Source organism: Fomitopsis serialis (genome assembly GCF_022376445.1).
Source record: "Fomitopsis serialis strain Sig1Antser10 chromosome Unknown B0H18scaffold_2, whole genome shotgun sequence".
In the NCBI taxonomy this organism is placed as follows: Eukaryota; Fungi; Basidiomycota; class Agaricomycetes; order Polyporales; family Fomitopsidaceae; genus Fomitopsis; species Fomitopsis serialis.
In genome coordinates this window covers 86252-103917 of record NW_025954962.1, presented here as the reverse complement: position 1 = coordinate 103917, position 17666 = coordinate 86252, and the positions used below count along the sequence as shown (strand labels likewise).

Here is a 17666-nt window from a genome sequence, read left to right as displayed (position 1 = left end):
CAATTTCTGCCAGCGCGCCCTCTGATTGGCTGCAGCTCCCTCCTCCCGCCATGTCCGATCCCCGCTTTGCGCGATTCAAGACTGACCCTCGCTTTCGCAGAATCAAGAAGGAGAAGCAAAAGGTTGTGGTAGATGACCGCTTCAAGGAGCTGTTCGACGAGGACAAGAAGGGCAAGGGCAAGAAAGGTGAGTACGGTCTGCATCCGAGACACGCGCCGGTACCAGGCTGCCTGGGACACAAACACCTTTGCAAGTCGAGGCGTATAGCTACATGTCTTATCACCACATTTCCTTCACTACGCCTGCGTCGACACAATGATTCCATGCTAACGAAGCCTTTCAGGTCGGGTCGACAAGTATGGCAGACGTCTAGCCAGCACCCATGAACAAGACAACCTCCGTCGGTTCTACCGCCTCGAGGGCGAGGACGAATCCGCCCCGAAGGCAGGTCCAGACTACGCTCGAGGAGAGGCCCTCCTTGAGTCCTCCGACGAGGAAGACGGAAAAGACAGGCAGGCGTCCGAAGACGAGAGTGAAGCCGACGGAGTGCTCGTCCTCGGCCGCGATGTCTCAAAACCTATCCCCGTTCCTCGCGACGACGATGAGGCCGAGATCGACCTGGACGAGGACACGTTTGCCGAACTGGATGCTCAGGCCGCTGCGTATGCGCAGGAGAACCCGGAGGCGGAGGCTGCCGTCCCCGAGGCGGATCGTACGCGCAGAATTGCTGTGGTAAACCTTGACTGGGATCACGTCCGCGCTATCCACCTGTACAAGATCTTCTCTTCTCTGGTTTCGCCGACTGCACACGCAGCTGCGTCTTCATCGAACTCCAATGCCAAGGCGGCGAAAGCTAAAGGCTCAGGAACAGCAGCCCGTGGCAAGGTCCTGAGTGTGCGTGTGTACCCTAGCGAGTTCGGCAGGGAGCGCATGGCGAGGGAAGAGACGGAGGGGCCGCCAGTGGAGCTGTTCAAGAAGAAATACGAAGACGAGGAAGAGATCAACGAAAAGACTATCTTCGAGGTTGGCGATGGGGAGGACTACGACGAAGACGCATTGAGGAAATACCAGCTCGAACGATTACGGTACGTCAACAACGTTGCTGATGCGTTCACGGTTTGGCTAACATATTTATTGTAGATACTACTATGCTATCGTAGAGTGTGACACAGTGGAGGCTGCGTCGCACATCTACAATGAGTTAGAGGGCACCGAGCTCGAACGCTCCGCTAACGTGTTTGACCTCAGCTTTGTGCCAGAAGGCATGACCTTCGACAACGAGCCTCGGTATGTCTCCCGACGTCGCTATCCTCGTCTTTCTCTCTTATCGCGGCCTGCACAGTGACGAAGCCACAGACGACCTCTCTGTCCCGTACAAAGGACTCGAATTTGTGACCGACGTACGTCATCAATTGTAATGATCCATTCCGTCGAAAGTTCCCTTACACGATGCCCAGGCCCTCCGCCACTCGAAAGTCAAGCTGACGTGGGACGAGGACGACCCAGAGCGCGTGCAACTCACGCGGCGCGTCCTCTCGCGCAAGGAGATCGAGGAGAACGACTTCAAGGCCTACATCGCCTCGTCGTCTGGCTCCGAGTCCGAGTCCGAGACCGGCAAGGGCAAGGGCAAGTCGAGAACCAAGGGCGCCGAGCGCGACAAGCTCCGTGCGCTCTTGCTTGGGGGCGACGACGATGCGCTGCCCGAGGGGTGGGGCCGCGGGAAGGACCTCCCGGGCGCCCATGGCGAAGACGACGGGGACGTGGATATGGAGATCACGTTTACGCCTGGGTTGAGCGAGCGCAAGGACGAGGACGAGGAGACGACGCTGGAGAGGTATAAGCGGAAGATGAAGGACAAGAAGAAGAAGCGGAAGGAAGAGATCGTGGAGAAGAGGAAGGCGAAGACCGGTGGCAGTGATGATGAGGGGGATGGCGGGAAGAAGGGTGTGGCGGGCGATGAGTTCTTCGCGGCGGGGAGTGAGGATGAGGGGAGTGAAGGAGCAGACGAGGCGGAGAGGGCGCAGACGAAGAAGGGTAAGAAGGATAAAGCCAAGAGCAAGAAAACCCGCCGCGAGTCCGCCTCGCCTCCTCCTGTCCGGCATGTCTCCACCGCAGAGGAGCTTGCGCTCGTCGCGGGCCCGTCCGGCGACGCCGCGCGTGAGCCGAAGCATTTCAACATGAAGGCAGTGATGAAAGCCGAGAAGGGCGCAAAGCTGAAGAACAAGAAACGGAGGGGGAAGAAGGGCGCGGAGGAGGGGGACGAGCTGCAAGAGGACTTCAGTATCAATGTCAGCGATAACCGATTCAAGGCGGTGTTTGAGGACCATGCGTTTGCGATTGACCCGAGTAATCCTCGGTATGTCGTGTCTGTTCGTGTGGGTCTGTGCGATGCTGACGCAATGGTTGTAGCTTCAAGGAGACGAAGAGCATGAAGACTCTGCTCGAGGAGCGATCGAAGCGCCATAGGAGTAAGGGCTCCAGGGAAGACGCATATGCAGACGCGAGTGCAGACAAAGGCGGGAATGACCTGAAGAGTCTGGTCGAGAGAGTTAAACGGAAGAGTGCAGCAGCCGACAGCTCCGGATCTGGAAAGCGGAGGAAGGTAGTGTAATGTACTTCGTCGAGGTGCGGCTCATTTTCCCGTTTACTCAATAGAGCATGTCGAAGGTATTGGATAAAGATACATGCATTGAGTGCCATTATACAAGATTGCTTGAGCTACATTGCAGTGCTGGAGAGTCGACCGTTGTGCATACTGGGAGGTATCTCTAAGAGACTTTGGCGTTGGAGAAGTCCAGCTCTGGGTGCTGTTCCTGGAACTTCTTGAGTACCTGCGCCATCTCGCTATCAGTCAACAAGATCGGTATTCATGCGGCTTGTCGTATGTACCTCCATCTTCTTGAGCTCGTCCGACGTGGGCTTGCCCATTTGCTAGAAAGCGACACCGTCAATACATCCAGCACCGAGATTATCAGATACGTACCTTTTGCTGGTTGTCAAACTGACGGCCAGAGATAAGTGAGATTTGATCATGCACAACCTTCTGGAACACATGCGCACCATCATCTTCTCTACCATCCCCCTGCACGCGGGATCAGGCTGGTAGCAGCGATGCCTATGAATGAGAACCATACCTTGTTTCTCCGTCAAGGTCGCTGAGTTTGCTATTCTCCGGCTGGATCTTCGTGGTATCGATCTTGGGGTGGTGAGTGAGGACATTCTCCCACCACTGCTGCTTATTGATCTTCTCGAGGTGGACATGGACCGCCTCCTGGTCCTCTGCGTGATGCGTCAATTTTAGGATGGATACACTTCCCTGGTTCACGATGCCATTCACCCAGTGTCCATGTGCTGTCATCCACCTTGATCTCTTTACAGAGCTCACCCGCAACGATCGGCTCCTTGCCTTTCAGGCCGACACTGAGCTTCTTCTTCTGGATAACGACGTTCAATTCCTTCCCGCGTGTTCCCTTCGGCACGGGAACGACCACATCAACTTCTCCGAGTTCCTGTCTCCACTTATAAGGGAGGGCTGAAGAAGGTCAGTGACTGAAATGAGCTCACGAAGAAGGGACGCACCAGCCTGCTCTGCCGCCTCCCGCTCGCGATCGGCTTTGTCGCGGGCCTCCCTCTCATCCTTGCTCAGCTTGTCGTAGTCGTCTTCTGTAGACATGGCAGCTCGTTGCAATATAACTGGCAGTGCTGTCAAAGGTAGCGCGCCGCGTTGCGTCTCAGGCTGAGCGTAAGCATCGCGATCCACGATCGAGGTCAAGACCGTGACGCGCTGGTCATGTGATGCCTGTCTCTGCCCGCCTTTTCCCACGGCCCACAGAGTGCAGCGCCGTAGAGGCCGCACAGCGACTCATCTTCAGAGTCTTCCTGGCCTCCTATCTCCCAGCTGTTCCCCAAGGCATTGAGGACGCTGCACAGGTCGACCGGCACACGCTTCAATGGCCAGCACGAACGTTTGGTCTGACTTTGACGTATGTTTATTCTCAGATCCCTTCTCCGATCGCGCTCACCTAAGGACGGCGGTGGCCCACAGGCTTTGCGACACAACGTCAAGTCGAACACCGTTGAGCGTCTCAAACAGATCCTCACCGGCTTTAACGAGGAGTGCCTAGCCAACTGCACAAAGTCGGGCAAGAAACAGGACCTCATTGACCGCATTACGCGAGAAATGGAAGGATGGAGGGCGAACAACAGTGTAGACAAGTGGGTGAAGGGACGGGCGATTATCAACCAAGTACGGACTGCCGGCTGGTGAGTGTGCTCCCCTACTCGAATGCTCCTTTCAGTGCGCTCCGCGTCGGTGAGCTCCCAACTTCTCGCCTCTTACTGACTCGAACCGGTTCGCTTAGCTACACACCGCAACGGTCAGCCGAGCATTCATACTCTGCCGCTCCGTCGAGCCATGCATATCCAGTAGGCGGAAGTCATAGCAGTTACCCATCTGGCTCTTCTTCTAGCTCTGGTACCATCCCGCGTTACGATCCTTATGCACCTCCGCGTCGACCCAACGTACCCGCGCCATCCACACCCGCCGCCGCGGCCGTCCCACCTCTAGGTTCGTTCGATGCGCTTGATACGGCAGCTGCACCGTCTCACACAGTTTGCACAGCAATCAAATTCAGCCCTTCTCCCTTCTTCAAAGTGGAGCGGGCCGTCTCAGCTATCGTAGAATGCCCAGGTATGTTATGAGACTCTCAACGGAACGCGTGATCGATAACCCAGCATAGAATCCACGAGCTCAATGGACCGGAAGCAACAGTCTTTGAACTTCACCATCACCAATGACATTCTTGCAAAATTGAACTCGACAAGGTGGGTCCCCAGTGGCGCCGATGTCCGGCGGCACTGATTGCGATTGTAGTCCGAAGTATCAGCTCCGTCTCTACTGCACATCCTCCCAGCACTACTCTCCCTCGGCTTTCCGGTCATCCACCAATCCATGTCTCATCGAATTTCCACCGACTTGCGAAGTCAGGGTGAACGGCGTGGCGTTGACTGCAAACCTGAAGGGCATGAAGAAGAAGCCGGGGACTGCTCCACCGCCAGATATCATGAAAAATCTGCGCACGCAGAACGGCGCATCAAATCGCATTGAAATGGTCTATGTCAACAGCCAGCAGCCAGTTTACAACAAGGTACGTCGACATCACTTATAGTTCCATATCTCTAGCTGATACTAAGGCGAGTCTCAGAAATATTATCTTGCGATCATGTTGGTGGAAACCACTACCGTCGAACAGCTGATTGATCGGCTCAAGAAGGGCAAGTACAAGAGCAGCCAAGAGATATTTGAAAAGAGTATGTAGTTGTATTTCCCTGCTTTACACATTCTCATTGAGACACTATGCGCAGTGAATCAGGCAGCCAATGCAGATGACGATATCGTCGCAGGTCATCAAAAGATGTCACTCAAGTGTCCGGTAAGTACGACGATCATTTCTTCCCCGCCTACATCCCCTCACAAGATTGACAGCTGAGTTATATGCGCATATCGACGCCTTGTCGGTCATCGAAATGTGTTCATTCGCAATGTTTCGATGCGTTCTCATGGTATTCCGTCATGGAACAGACGACGACATGGATGTGTCCTGTCTGCGATAGAGTTCTCAACGTAGATGATCTGATAGTCGATGGGTATGTGCCTGTAAGCGACATATTTCATGTTCATTGCTGAGCCACGCCTTGAACAGATACTTCGACGAGATCCTGCGTTCGACATCCGAAGAGTTGGAGGACGTGATAGTGGAAGCAGATGGTCAGTGGCATTCCGAGGACAACAAGTATGGGTCTGCGGAGTGGAAGGCATCCCATCCAGAAACCAAGCCTATTCCACCTGTTCAGGCTGCCGTACCCACCGCTCCTCGATCACCGCCAAAACCAACAGCGAAGGGTACCAACGGACATGGCCAGCCCCCACCAAGTGACGCCGAGATTGTGATCCTGGACTCCGACGACGAGGATGAAGGCCGGGTGAAGAGGGAGTTGTCCCCGTCAAACGAGCTACACGCGTCGTCTTTGAAGACTGTCCCGGCGGACGTCATTGACTTGACGCTGGATTCGGACGACGATGAACCCCCTCCTCCGGCGAAGAAGAGGAAGGTGCCAGATGACCAACTGCCCTCGCCTACAGAGCAGATCTGGAAGAAATCCCGGTCGGAAGCCTCATCCCCGCCAGCGAGCGTCACCAGTGGGTCGTCTAACTGGAGCTATCCAGCGGCCTTGCCTCCGCGACCGGTCGCGAACGGCTCATCTGTCTCGGCGCGTTATGCGTCGTCGTACGCGCCCTCTAGCCCGTACCCTGGTTATCATGCTCCTCCCCCCGCGTCTGCTTCTGCACGTCGACCGCCTCAGTACGCGCCGGGATCGCCAGATTGGCTTTAGCGGGCATTCTCGATTCGATAGTAACTCATACTGTACCGCGTTTCTTCGGTTTGTAGGGTCGTAGTTTACTGTCTATCCCTGTGTATTACAGCCTAGTTTTTCAGACGCGTGGACGTCGTAATGTTCATGGTGGAATATCGCTGAAAGATTTTGAGACTGCTCGTGCGCGCGTACTTAGTGGACGTCGGTGCGCGTGTCCGGCGTGCGCGGAAGGGTGGCCTCGGGGCGGTGCCTGTGCGATGGCCAGTGTCGATTGGACGGTGGCTGCAGACGTAGCGGGCTCCCATTGGCCGGCAGCGATGCGCCGAACGGACCGACCAGCGCAGCGACTCGGTGCAGGCCGGGGTCCCCGTGCCGGCAAGCTCCGGCAGCTGCCGGAATCGTACTTGAGCGGTCGCACGCCATTTTTCTCTCCCTCAACTCGTCTACCACCTCCACTCAGTCCCTCCCTTCCTCGGTTTTTCTCCGTCGCAATGGCGTCGACCAAAAAGTCCAAGACCCCCAAGGAGTTCGCCGGTGCGTGGCCCCGTCCTTCGCTGCGTCGCTCGTCGTGGGCACGGCACGCGCGTCGTAATCTTTTGCTGACCTGGCATGTTTTCACAGCCGATTTCATGATGGGTGGTGTCTCAGCTGTGTGTACTTTGCATTCACTGTCATTGTGTTGCCTTTTAACGCGAGTTTGTTATCCAGGCCGTCGCGAAGACGTCCGCTGCGCCCATCGAGCGTATCAAGCTCCTTGTCCAGAATCAGGATGAGATGGTAGGATACTGTGTGCGCCTCGTTGTGGTGATGGCCTTCTGACCTTTCCTTTTAGATCAAGCAGGGTCGCCTGGCTACCCCCTACAAGGGTATCGCCGACTGCTTTGCGAGGACGTACAAGGATGAGGGTCTCGTCTCCCTCTGGCGTGGTAACACTGCCAACGTCATCCGGTACTTCCCTACGCAGGCGCTGAACTTTGCGTTCAGTAAGTTTCTGCGCATCTTTGATCGGAATCCGTCTGACGTTACATGCAGAGGATTACTTCAAGTCCTTGTTTTCGTTCAAGCGCTCCGAGGGCTACTGGAGGTGGTTTGGTGGTAACCTCGCGTCCGGTGGTGCTGCTGGTGCCACATCGCTGCTCTTCGTGTACTCGCTCGACTACGCCCGTACCCGTCTTGCCAACGATGCTAAGTCGGCGAAGGGTGGAGGAGCTCGTCAGTTCAACGGTCTGGTCGATGTCTACAAGAAGACTCTTGCCTCTGATGGTGTTGCTGGTCTTTACCGTGGCTTCGTCCCGTCCGTGGTCGGTATCATTGTGTACCGTGGTCTCTACTTTGGTGTCTACGACTCACTCAGTGCGTTTGATTTACTTGTGTTGCTCATACGTAGATTGCTGACTGGATGTCTCAGAGCCTGTCGTCCTTGTTGGTGCCCTCGAGGGTTCCTTCCTGGCCTCTTTCGCCCTTGGTTGGGGTGTCACCACTGGTGCTGGTCTTGCTTCTTACCCTCTGGATACTATTCGGTGAGTTTGTGCACAGTAAACCCTTAACAGGCCTGTCTGATTATTCTCGTAGTCGTCGTATGATGATGACCTCCGGCTCGACGACCCACTACAAGTCGATGTTCGACGCAGGTGCGCAGATCGTCGCCAAGGAGGGTACCAAGTCGCTCTTCAAGGGTGCTGGTGCCAACATCCTCCGTGGTGTTGCTGGTGCTGGTGTGCTTTCGCTCTACGACAAGCTCCAGGAGGTCATGTTCGGCAAGGTCTACTCTGGTGGCTCTGGCTAAGCGTGGGGACGGTGTTGGACATTACCGTAGTAGCTTCACTTATTCTGCTCGCACGACCATACACATTAGATACTCTGGTTATATTCATCTGCCGGTATTGAGCGCCGCCTCACTGGGCAGAGAATACTTCTCGTGTTTGCGTAGTAGGCACGAAACGACGATATCCTACCGCGGTCCATGTGCGATGAAGTGAGAAGTTTGGTGATGTGGGCTTGGTGAGCGAATAACGGTACACGCGATGTTTGGAATGTGTCCTTGCACAGTTGCATCCAATTGCGCAGAGCTTCAGTGTCGATCGTGACGCAGAGGCTTGCATCCTGCTCCCATCGTTCAATGCTATGCTTGGTTCGACGACTCTGGATGGGGATTAGTGCCCAGCAACGATTCTACAGTGTCTCTGCAAACAACTCAGTAGTGCTACGCCCCTATCAGCAGGCTTCCATCGACGCCTGCCTCAATGCCCTCACATCCGGCTCTTCTCGCATCGGTGTCTCGCTTCCTACTGGTTCAGGGAAGACGACTGTCTTCATCTCGCTGCTGGATCGTATAAATTCACCGCCCGAAAACCCGGGTGCGAGGCGGGCCTTGGTCGTCGTGAACAGTGTAGAGCTTGCCAGGCAGGCCGCTGCTCAGGCTGAGAAGCTGCATCCGGAGTGGAGCGTTGAGATAGAGCAGGGGGCGAAGTACCATGCTTCCGGAGATGCAGACCTGTACGTGTTCACGGCTGCATAGTTACATGTAGTATTGGGCTCACGAGAGCATGCATTGTACGTCTTGGCATGGGTGCAGCACTGTCGCGACGTACCAGACTCTTCTCCGGCAGAACAGACTGGCGAAGTTCAATCCCAATGGGATCAAGGCGGTCATCATCGACGAGGCGCACCACGCAGCTGCACCTTCGTGAGCACCCAGCCTGAGGCTTCTCTTCACGCGACTCTCATTTGCGAACGCCTGCAGGTACCGGCGCATACTGTCGCACTTCCATCCTGCAATTCGCCACCCGGACGAGGAATTCCGAGCTCCTGATGTCAAACACTCGATCGCGGTCCTGGGTTTCTCGGCGACGTTCAGCCGACATGACGGACTTGCCCTTGGGTCCGTCTTCGAGCAGATCGTCTACCACCGAGACTTCTTGGACATGATCAAAGAGCAGTGGTGCGCATAGCTTCCCTGTCATATGCCAAATATCGATGCTGACCATGCTGAAGGTTGTGCAATGTCCAGTTCACTTGCGTTCGTGCCAACATTGACCTCAGCGAGGTGACCATCAATTCGCATACTGGCGACTTCAACCCTACCAGCCTAGCGCATGTCATCAACACGCCGACGATCAACAAGGTGGTAGTGCAGACATGGCTCGACCGTGCCTCCGAACGGAAGTCCACTCTGATTTTTTGCGTGAACCTGGCGCATGTACACCACCTCACGGAGGCCTTCCGGACAGCCGGCATCGACGCGCGATATGTGTATTCGAGGACGCCGGCAAGTGAACGGCGTGCCCTTGTAGAATCGTTCAGGAAGGGCGAGTTCCCTGTCCTCATCAACTGTGGTGCGTCGATTACCAGTACACATTTATGCGTTATCTAAATCGCCTCTTCGTGTAAGCTGTATTGACAGAAGGAGCTGACATTCCCAACATCGACTGCGTCATCGTCGCGAGACCTACTCGTTCCCGCAATGTCTTTGCCCAGATGGTACATTCAAACTGACTGCCATGCTGTTAGTCACTGAGCCAGCGCCGCTAACTAGATTGGACGAGGCATGAGGCTTTCGCCCGATACCGGCAAGCAAGACTGCAGGATAATCGACTTCGTGGACTCGCAGAACCGTGTATCGGGAGTCGTCTCCCTGCCTACGCTGCTGGGCCTTGACCCATCGGAAATCATCGATGGTGAGGTTGTCGGTTACTAGCAGTCCAATTGTTAATCGACCCGCCGGTAGACGAAAGTCTCACCTCGCTCGAGGAGCGGGCTGCCCAGCGCACCCTCGAAGAAGGCGAGAAGCCGCCTCAAAGTACCAGCGACGTACCGGATCCGAAGTCCATCACGTACGTTGACTACGAAGACCCATTCTCGTTCGTCGACCACGCGTTCGGCGCCCCTCACATTCGCCGATTGAGCCAGCTAGCTTGGGTTGGTTGCGGTAACGATGTGTATGTTTTGCAATGCCTCAGTGAAGGCTTCATACGCCTCGAGAAGCAGGAGGGCAACGACGGTTGGTCACTCACCACCTAAGGCGACAGGAGTTGGCTGATTCCTATCATGACACAGGGGAGGAACCTCAATATGTGGTCAACTTCACGCCCCGCACGGTCTCGATGGCTACTGCCTTCATGTTGAAGATCTCTCCTTACCAGAGGAGCAGGGAAGTCCTCAGAGCGCAGACATTGGCCGAAGCGATCCGTGGCGCCGACACCTTTGCAGTGCAAAGTGTGGTCAAGGGACCTAGTGCGACGGGGTATGTGATGATCCACGACAGGCAAATCCTTGGCTGAACGTTGCTGCAGATTAAGACGGAATGCTCGTTGGCGTCGTGAGCCTGCAACGGACAGCCAGAAAGCCATGGTCAGGAAACGTTGGAAGGCACGACCTGGGTTGTTGGACCCCGAAGGGCGGAGCAAGAATCGTATCGACAAAATGACCAAGGGAGAAGCTGCGAACATTATTTCTCGTCTGAAGCACGGTGCCCAGGTATGCTCGTTGCATAGGCTCAAGCAGTGGGATCCTCATTCAACTTGATAGACACGCTACGAGAAGAAACTGAAGGCTCAACAGCGTGCTCAAACTGCCGACGCTAAAGAGAGACTGAGAGTCGCAAGACAGTATGTGCAAGTCGGACCCTTGCCTTCGGTCCATAAATGAAGCATAGTAACAACGAATCTGAGGGAGAGGGCATCGGGAACTACATTAGCTCAGGCAGATGTGTACGGTACAGTTTGGAAAGGAGGGGCGAGACCGCATGCTGGCTCTGTAATGTGAGTACCGCGGCTTTCTGCGCTTGTGCCATAAGCTCGTCTAACGAGTCCGGGTCGTGGAAGACAGTTGGCTTGTGCACCAACGTAGCCAATGTAGTGCCTACGAAGGAGTCGCCTGCGCCCGTCACGTTGACGATCTTCTCGCTGGGCACAATCAGGGCGGGGTAGTGCTTCAGCACAGTAACGCCGGCCCCTTCCCTGCTCTTGCCAACGACACAACGCTTGTGCACGTTGGTACGTTCCTGCATCCACGACGACGATTTCGCCTGCTCCCCGGTTATACGGAAGACGGTGATGACGCCGCGGTCGCCGCACTTGATGATGAGGTGTTGGAAGAAGGGAAGGAGATGGATGGCCATTTGGGCTATGCCTTTGTCGACTAGAAATGATAGTGTACCCTTAGCACGGTCGTGTGTGCATGCATCTAGTCGTGCCAGCTGTTGCAAGTCCATGCGGAATTCAGAACCGACGGCCATGTCGTCGACCACCTTCCACCAGTGGCTATGAGCGGTCAGCTCGAGCTTTCCGGCAACAGCCTCCTCGTACATGCGCGCGAGTTCCAGTATGTTTGGCGCTGCATATGAGATGGCTGAGGATGTTGTGTCAGCGTGGCCGAGGGATGCTGCGATAGCAGGGAATATGTTGATTGACTTGGGGACCGATGTCGGTTCGCTGTGTAAGAATATACCTTCCGTGAACACGGCGATCAGTACAAGGCATTGATACTCACTAGAAGGCTAAGAAGCAGTGAGTAACCATCTTCCAGTCAGCCGGTGATACTAAACGCACTCGCTATATCGTCCTGGTGGCATGCATCCACTAGCGTTGTGACTGTCTCCGGCGACAGATTGCCATCAATCGCAACGAGACGAGGCCGGTGTTTGCGCAGTGCTTCTCGAGTCTGGGAACACAACTATGAACACAAGACGGATCTTCACATAAACGGTTCACGCACCGCTTCTCGATCTAATGACAACGTGATGTCCGTGTCTGCAACACCGGTTGTCAGACCTCCAGTGCTGTCCAGCACCATGTTGCAGATGGCAGAGCGTGCCCCATCCAAAGTAACCAGTCCGTCCGTTCGCATTCCCATACTTTCCGTCTCATTGACGAGCAGTCGACCGAATGCATCGCATCCAACGGCAGACACCAAGACGACGGACTTCGCGCTGTCAGGAGACTGCGACTCGAGCACCCGGTGTGCGGCTTCAGCGAGATTGCGTGCAACACCGCCCAGTGTCAGGGATATGCTACCCGGAACCGTGCTATGAACGGCGATGGAAGTGTTTGCAATAGAAGGGTCTGCCTGAGCAGTAATGTCTACAGCAGCGCACCCGAAGATAGCCAGTGCAGCCTCAGGCTGCTTGTGATGTGGTGAGTGAACATTGTGTGGACACAAGACGGGTGGGTGACCCACAGTCAGAGAATTTTGAGACTTTATCTCTACCGGAGCCGTGGGCTGGGGAATAAGGGAGGGATAAAGCTTCCGAGTTTCGTTGGTGATTAGGTGTGTGACCGAGGAAAGTTCGATGCGGGACACACCTTCTCAGACGTCTGGCGCGGCTCCTGACTCGCTAGCTCTGCATAAGCAACTGCAATTTGACCACCTGGACGCCTTCAGACCAAACACACCGGTTCTCAACATCACAGCACGCACCGATGAGTGCAGTGTTCTCAATTAGTGCAACGTCTGTTAGTCATACTCTGATGAGCACGCAGCGGTCCAGCGGCGATTCGACGCACTACTGGTTAGGGATCTTCCTGCTGTCAGCTCGCCTACTCGTTTGAGAAGCCACGGTGTTGCTTCCTTCCCAAGTTTGCTGACACCATTCTCCTCTGATTCCCTCACTGCTTGCTCGACGGACTCTTGGAGCTTCTCGCCGATCGCCTGATATTGTTCTGGTATAGGAACACCGAAGAGCACTCCATTCTTCATGCCTAAGTGGTCCTGTGTGACTAAATGAGTGTTAGCCTGGACCACACAAACAGCCGCTGTATGCATACAGAGGACTCGCGCAGCAGTAATAGGATCATCTATTCTCCAAGGACTCTTGAGACGTATAAAGTGAGATTCATTAGTTATACGGAGCGGGTCGCAAACATACCTTAAAGCCGCTACGTCTGCTGTAGAACGCTGGGAAGTCGTTGGTGTCACCGTAGGATAAGACCGGTACACCAAGCGTTTCCTGAAGGACATCAGCTACGCGTGCAACATACACTCAATGAGACGAACTGACAAGATACTCCAACGTTCTGAGGTATGCGTGATTCAGGATGAGGGGGTATGGAGCGTGGGATGTCGGCTCACCGTCCGATATCCAAGATCGACTTCACTCCGGCAGACACAAGCCCGACAGGACATCTCGTGAGCTCATGCAGATCCGCGGACACATCCATAGCTGCGCAGACAGATGATGTGAGGGGAGAACGCAAGGGGAATGACCGTATGATGCTCACACTGTTCGCCTCCGCGATGTACCCCTCCTAGACTACATCATCCTCAGCATGGGTAGAGATGCAAATGAGAGGCCCATGTACCCTCCGGTTGCGAAGACCTAAATCCGCACATACTTGAGCTGGCTGGAGTAGATGGCTAAACCATTGACAGACCTTGATACCAGCCAACGCTGCAAAAATCAACGTCGCGCTGCATGTCGTTCCCTGCGCTTGTCAGACGGGTTGGAGAGCAGTACTAGTCCATCCACGATGGAACTCACACCGTCTCTCTTTTGGGCGATAGCAGGTCCTATATCACGTCTCGATATTTTGGCTATGGACGGGTTGTTCTTCACATCCGCCAGATACTCAAGCTCGCGCGGCTCAAGCCCTATCTTCACCCGACCCTCGATGATGCCTATGGTTGCTGGAACTGCACCTGTACTCCGAACAACGTTCTCCACCGACTGGGCCGTCTGCAGGTTTACAGGCTGAGGCATCCCATGGGTGACAATGGTCGTTTCTAGTGCCACAACTGGCTTCTTCGTTGCAAGAGCGTCCTGGATCTCTGGGTGGATGTCTACGGGTCCTGTATTCCGAAGTACCTCAAGCGTGGCGAATGTCCGTTTGGGTCCTGTACGCCAACGGGGTTGTGTGCGTCGGATAGAGATGCGCTTCATAGTCTCTCCCGCCCCATGCGCGTTAGCACACTCTTCGAACGGCGGTCGGTAGGATAATCTGCAGGTGAGGCTCTATGGACCGGGGCGAATGAGTGAAGGGTGATCGTGGTGCGAAACGGGCGCTTAAAGACCCGTTTCTCGATCCTCTGGATACTAGCATCGCGAGATAGGTAGTACAGCTACATGATAGAACAGCATATTTGGACAGCTAGATAGCAAGTGTACATAACATCCGATTAATTACAGCGGACGTAGCGCTGCATTATATATACATCTCCGCGCCGTGCTCAAGCCAATGCAAAGCCTCGCGCGCCTTCTCCCTCACTTCGTCTTCCATAGAAAGGTTCAGCCCCGCTGGATACCTTACTATTGGACTCATCGCACTACCAGCATAGTCGCCAATATGCCGTAAGGTAGAATCGATGCCGACATCATGCAACACCTTATGGCTGCGTGGGTTCGCCTTGACGAGCTCGAGGATGCAGCCGACGGCAGGACGCCGAACCTCCACCTTACTGTCCGTGAGGCACTGCTTCAATGAATCTAGAAGCCGCATGTTGGCAAGGATACTGTCTTGTCGCGTTGGACTGTTGGCTATGTTGGCCAGTACGCAGATAGCCTGAAGTCAGTATTAATTAGTCAGGGTATACAATTGTTGAGGATTCTTCACGTACTTGGTGTAACACATCATCATTTTCCGACTGCATGCCCATCGCTACAAGCCCCAACACATCACAGCCTAGCTCATGGAAGAGTAGCTCAACATCATCGGTGTTATCCGCTATGTGGCGTGTAACATGGAAGGCCTGCTCCTGAATCGTAGGATCCGGATCCATAAGCAAGCTGCGGAGGACAAAAGTTAGCATTTTTCGAGTATACAATTGCAGGAATAGACGGACATCGCGAAATTATGCCACCCGATGGCATCCATGACTCTGCGTTTCACATCCGAAGAAGCATGGTATAGTAGGTTCTTGACGGCCCACAACGCGTTCAAACGGAGGTTCGAGTCGCCTGAGTGAAACAGCTGCACAAGCCTTGGAAGCAGACCTTGGTCTATCAATACCTACAGTGACCGCTTGTCAATCTGACGTATATTATTAACAGATCCGGTACCCACGTTGCGCAACGGCGAACATTCATTGACAAGGTTGCATACGACAGAAGATGCGGCGAATGTGACTTGACGATCTTCATCTTGCTTCTGGAACAGTCTGTACGCCGCCATGCCCACCCCACTATCAACGATGTTCGTGCGCAGGACAGCGACTGATCGGCTGATCGAGCGCACGCACTGGCACGCGGCGTAACGAACTCCAAGGTGGGGATGCGAAAGCGATACCTGTATTGCTGGTATTAATCCAAGTCCATCCGTCACCTGGCAACGGATTTTGTCGTGGAAGAGCGAGATCGCCGCAATGGCCATGAAAGCAGCCTTGAGTGAGTGCTGTGAGGAGGCGGACAAAGCTTTTGCACGGAAGATCGTACCTCTCGGAGACAGGATACGCTCTCGAGCTCGTCTTCTTGCCATTCTGGGCTCTGATCCGTGGGTGTTATGTTCTTGATGAGCTTTGCGAGCTTGTCAAGGGCTCCGCGCTGCTCAGCAATGTCACAGAGTTCCTTCTTGTCTCGTACAAGTCTGTCTACAAAGCAGGTGTAAGCGAGATCTCGACCACTCTGTCAAACTGTTCCACTTACATAACGTGAAGCACGCTTTTGTCCTCGTGTGCGGCGACTCGGATTCGGACTCGATGCAGTGGTTGACTGCATACATCACGGTCAACACGGGCGAGTCGTCCACGGCCAATGCATAATTCCCGAATCCTGCCCGTATGATCTGCGTAGCGCTGTAGACGAACGTCAGGTACTAGCGTGACGCTACGTGAAGCCATGAACTTCTTACCAATGACAAGCAGACAGCCGCACTTCTGTGGCACGCGACCGACAGAAGGAAAGTACGAGGGTCAATGTTGCTGAAATCGCCGCCGCAGTGAGTGAGTTAAATCGAAGCCTTTGCAAAGAGGCATTACCTTCTCGGTCAGGCGATGCTTTCGCCAACCCTGCCGCAACTGTAGGATTGTCTCGCGCTAAACACGCGATAGCTCCAAGAACAGCTTCTTGCACCTTGGATCGCGGTACTATCAGCGATGATCACTGGGTGCAGACGGCTGAGCAATACCTTGCTGTCCTTCCTCTGCAACAGAGCTGCCAGCTGGCGCGTCACCCAGCCTCCTTGTCTGCTCGGTGACTTCGTGACGTCCAGCTTCTCCCATCCCCGTTTCCCTTTGACCTCTTTCAAACGCTCGGCAGGCGGTAACCAGTCGGCAATAGCAGCCTGGTGCTCCTCATTCCGGACGGCGGATCCTAGCAGCTGGGCGATGGGCGTGCTTGTCTGTAGCGAGGGCTCTGTGAGGAGGGGCAAGTAAACGTCTAGGATGTCAACCTGATGTCAACAGTCAGCACTATCTGATTCAAACCGATGTGGTGCTGCTGCCAAACACCGAGGTGGCCCGGGAGGTGTTGTAACCAATGTCTCCTCTGCTCACCCGGTGTCCGGACAGCCAAGAGTGGGAGTACCCACCTGAAATAGGTAGTCAAGAGCCATCCTGGCTTCGTTCCGTACATCAACCGGAGCATCATTGCGCAGCCCCCATTGCGAAGGGCCTACAGCATCTGCGATCGCCACAACAAGAGCTCGCAGCGCACGCGCGAATGCGGCTTTGAGTCTCGGAGGCTCGGTGGGCTGGAAAACTGAGATGGCGTAGAGGAAAGCTTGGTGTGCATTGAACCTCAAGAGCGTGCGCAGGGCATCCGAGGATCCTATAAGCACTATATCATTACTGACCTCCACTTCACAAACTTCGAATGATACTCACCGTAAGACAGGGAGGCGATAACATGCGCTGCCTCTATGCGTACTTCATCGTGCGCAGCCAGAGCCTGGGGGTCCCCCGTAAAGAGTGGGTTGCCGACACAGTCTAAAAGTCTGTCATGCCATCAAGTATTTGGACGACCCACAATAGCTCGATTACTTACGCAGCTATGAAAGTATCATCGTGTGCCAAGGCAAGTTTGGCCGTTGGGTTGCCAATGACTGAATTCTTTGCACGCTTCAGCAGGGTAAGATTCACGGCGTGGACAGTCATGATGAATGGCTGCTATATAGGAGGCGATTGTCCATTGCAGATGTATGTACACAGTACTCGGGCTAGAACAGCCGCTTGGACTGTGGACAGTGTGGACGCTCAGGTTAAGCCACTCGTTGAGCGCGATCGAGCGGGCCGACGCGTGAGATGAGATCGGCCGCGCGGTACTCGACGTACTCGACGTCGGCTCCGATGATTGTCCTGCGACGTCTAACCACGGGCAGACATCTACTTAGCTAGACAACTACATCGACGTATCGTCTCGATTC

At 54.7% G+C, this 17666-nt stretch overlaps 7 protein-coding genes across 7 annotated transcripts; 4 read left to right on the top strand and 3 right to left on the bottom strand.

Moving 5' to 3' along the window:
* Positions 1-50: 50 nt before the first annotated feature.
* Positions 51-2611, top strand: B0H18DRAFT_1112899 (uncharacterized protein; the record flags this gene model as incomplete). The annotated part of the gene is made up of 6 exons (XM_048032883.1): positions 51-186; positions 344-1085; positions 1141-1287; positions 1343-1400; positions 1458-2356; positions 2410-2611. 6 exons carry the CDS (start codon positions 51-53, stop codon positions 2609-2611), a joined length of 2184 nt encoding a protein of 727 aa, XP_047900100.1.
* A 67-nt stretch (positions 2612-2678) lies between these two features.
* Positions 2679-3759, bottom strand: B0H18DRAFT_968763 (nuclear movement protein nudC). The gene is made up of 7 exons (XM_048043530.1): positions 3580-3759; positions 3338-3532; positions 3135-3279; positions 3061-3082; positions 2984-3001; positions 2890-2931; positions 2679-2831 (listed from the first exon to the last, which is right to left on the bottom strand). The coding sequence occupies exons 1-7, from the start codon at positions 3671-3673 to the stop codon at positions 2769-2771; spliced, it is 579 nt and encodes a 192-aa protein (XP_047900099.1). The 5' UTR covers positions 3674-3759; the 3' UTR covers positions 2679-2768.
* Positions 3760-3846: 87 nt separating this feature from the next.
* On the top strand, positions 3847-6539 carry B0H18DRAFT_968759 (PINIT domain-containing protein). Its single transcript, XM_048043529.1, has 10 exons — positions 3847-3983; positions 4046-4263; positions 4362-4567; positions 4622-4690; positions 4740-4824; positions 4874-5147; positions 5205-5310; positions 5365-5432; positions 5486-5646; positions 5703-6539. Exons 1-10 carry the CDS (start codon positions 3951-3953, stop codon positions 6391-6393), a joined length of 1911 nt encoding a protein of 636 aa, XP_047900098.1. The 5' UTR covers positions 3847-3950; the 3' UTR covers positions 6394-6539.
* A 279-nt stretch (positions 6540-6818) lies between these two features.
* On the top strand, positions 6819-8348 carry B0H18DRAFT_968754 (eukaryotic ADP/ATP carrier). The gene is made up of 7 exons (XM_048043528.1): positions 6819-6909; positions 6997-7025; positions 7084-7152; positions 7208-7358; positions 7408-7728; positions 7784-7895; positions 7948-8348. The coding sequence occupies exons 1-7, from the start codon at positions 6867-6869 to the stop codon at positions 8159-8161; spliced, it is 939 nt and encodes a 312-aa protein (XP_047900097.1). The 5' UTR covers positions 6819-6866; the 3' UTR covers positions 8162-8348.
* A 173-nt stretch (positions 8349-8521) lies between these two features.
* On the top strand, positions 8522-11022 carry B0H18DRAFT_867162 (P-loop containing nucleoside triphosphate hydrolase protein; the record flags this gene model as incomplete). The annotated part of the gene is made up of 10 exons (XM_048039842.1): positions 8522-8871; positions 8951-9061; positions 9119-9316; positions 9370-9710; positions 9767-9855; positions 9911-10064; positions 10103-10375; positions 10432-10618; positions 10668-10851; positions 10903-11022. The coding sequence occupies 10 exons, from the start codon at positions 8522-8524 to the stop codon at positions 11020-11022; spliced, it is 2007 nt and encodes a 668-aa protein (XP_047900096.1).
* Positions 11023-11062: 40 nt separating this feature from the next.
* On the bottom strand, positions 11063-14251 carry B0H18DRAFT_1112894 (indigoidine synthase A-like protein; the record flags this gene model as incomplete). The annotated part of the gene is made up of 16 exons (XM_048032882.1): positions 11063-11807; positions 11866-11872; positions 11925-12036; positions 12091-12495; positions 12553-12618; positions 12678-12742; positions 12793-12825; positions 12879-13091; positions 13140-13185; positions 13241-13321; positions 13373-13388; positions 13444-13534; positions 13593-13624; positions 13674-13690; positions 13746-13796; positions 13853-14251. The coding sequence occupies 16 exons, from the start codon at positions 14249-14251 to the stop codon at positions 11063-11065; spliced, it is 2379 nt and encodes a 792-aa protein (XP_047900095.1).
* A 262-nt stretch (positions 14252-14513) lies between these two features.
* Positions 14514-17397, bottom strand: B0H18DRAFT_1081311 (ARM repeat-containing protein; the record flags this gene model as incomplete). The annotated part of the gene is made up of 12 exons (XM_048031371.1): positions 14514-14870; positions 14902-15094; positions 15151-15317; positions 15372-15686; positions 15740-15894; positions 15950-16098; positions 16155-16224; positions 16282-16375; positions 16431-16694; positions 16833-17071; positions 17128-17237; positions 17288-17397. The coding sequence occupies 12 exons, from the start codon at positions 17395-17397 to the stop codon at positions 14514-14516; spliced, it is 2223 nt and encodes a 740-aa protein (XP_047900094.1).
* Between the last annotated feature and the right edge of the window lie 269 nt (positions 17398-17666).

What these genes read in the sequence shown, in the direction of transcription:
- B0H18DRAFT_968759 (XM_048043529.1), top strand. Translation starts at nt 3,951, where the DNA reads ATGGCCAGCACGAACGTTTGGTCTGACTTTGAC. An exon ending in AGCTATCGTAGAATGCCCAG is followed by an intron (nt 4,691 to 4,739) that starts GTATGTTATGAG and finishes AACCCAGCATAG; the next exon opens with AATCCACGAGCTCAATGGAC. An exon ending in GCAAAATTGAACTCGACAAG is followed by an intron (nt 4,825 to 4,873) that starts GTGGGTCCCCAG and finishes TTGCGATTGTAG; the next exon opens with TCCGAAGTATCAGCTCCGTC.
- B0H18DRAFT_968763 (XM_048043530.1), bottom strand. Translation starts at nt 3,673, where the DNA reads ATGTCTACAGAAGACGACTACGACAAGCTGAGCAAGGATGAGAGGGAG. An exon ending in TGACAGCACATGGACACTGG is followed by an intron (nt 3,280 to 3,337) that starts GTGAATGGCATC and finishes CGCATCACGCAG; the next exon opens with AGGACCAGGAGGCGGTCCAT. An exon ending in ACGAGCTCAAGAAGATGGAG is followed by an intron (nt 2,832 to 2,889) that starts GTACATACGACA and finishes GAGATGGCGCAG; the next exon opens with GTACTCAAGAAGTTCCAGGA.
- B0H18DRAFT_968754 (XM_048043528.1), top strand. Translation starts at nt 6,867, where the DNA reads ATGGCGTCGACCAAAAAGTCCAAGACCCCCAAGGAGTTCGCCG. An exon ending in GACCCCCAAGGAGTTCGCCG is followed by an intron (nt 6,910 to 6,996) that starts GTGCGTGGCCCC and finishes ATGTTTTCACAG; the next exon opens with CCGATTTCATGATGGGTGGT. An exon ending in TCCAGAATCAGGATGAGATG is followed by an intron (nt 7,153 to 7,207) that starts GTAGGATACTGT and finishes CTTTCCTTTTAG; the next exon opens with ATCAAGCAGGGTCGCCTGGC.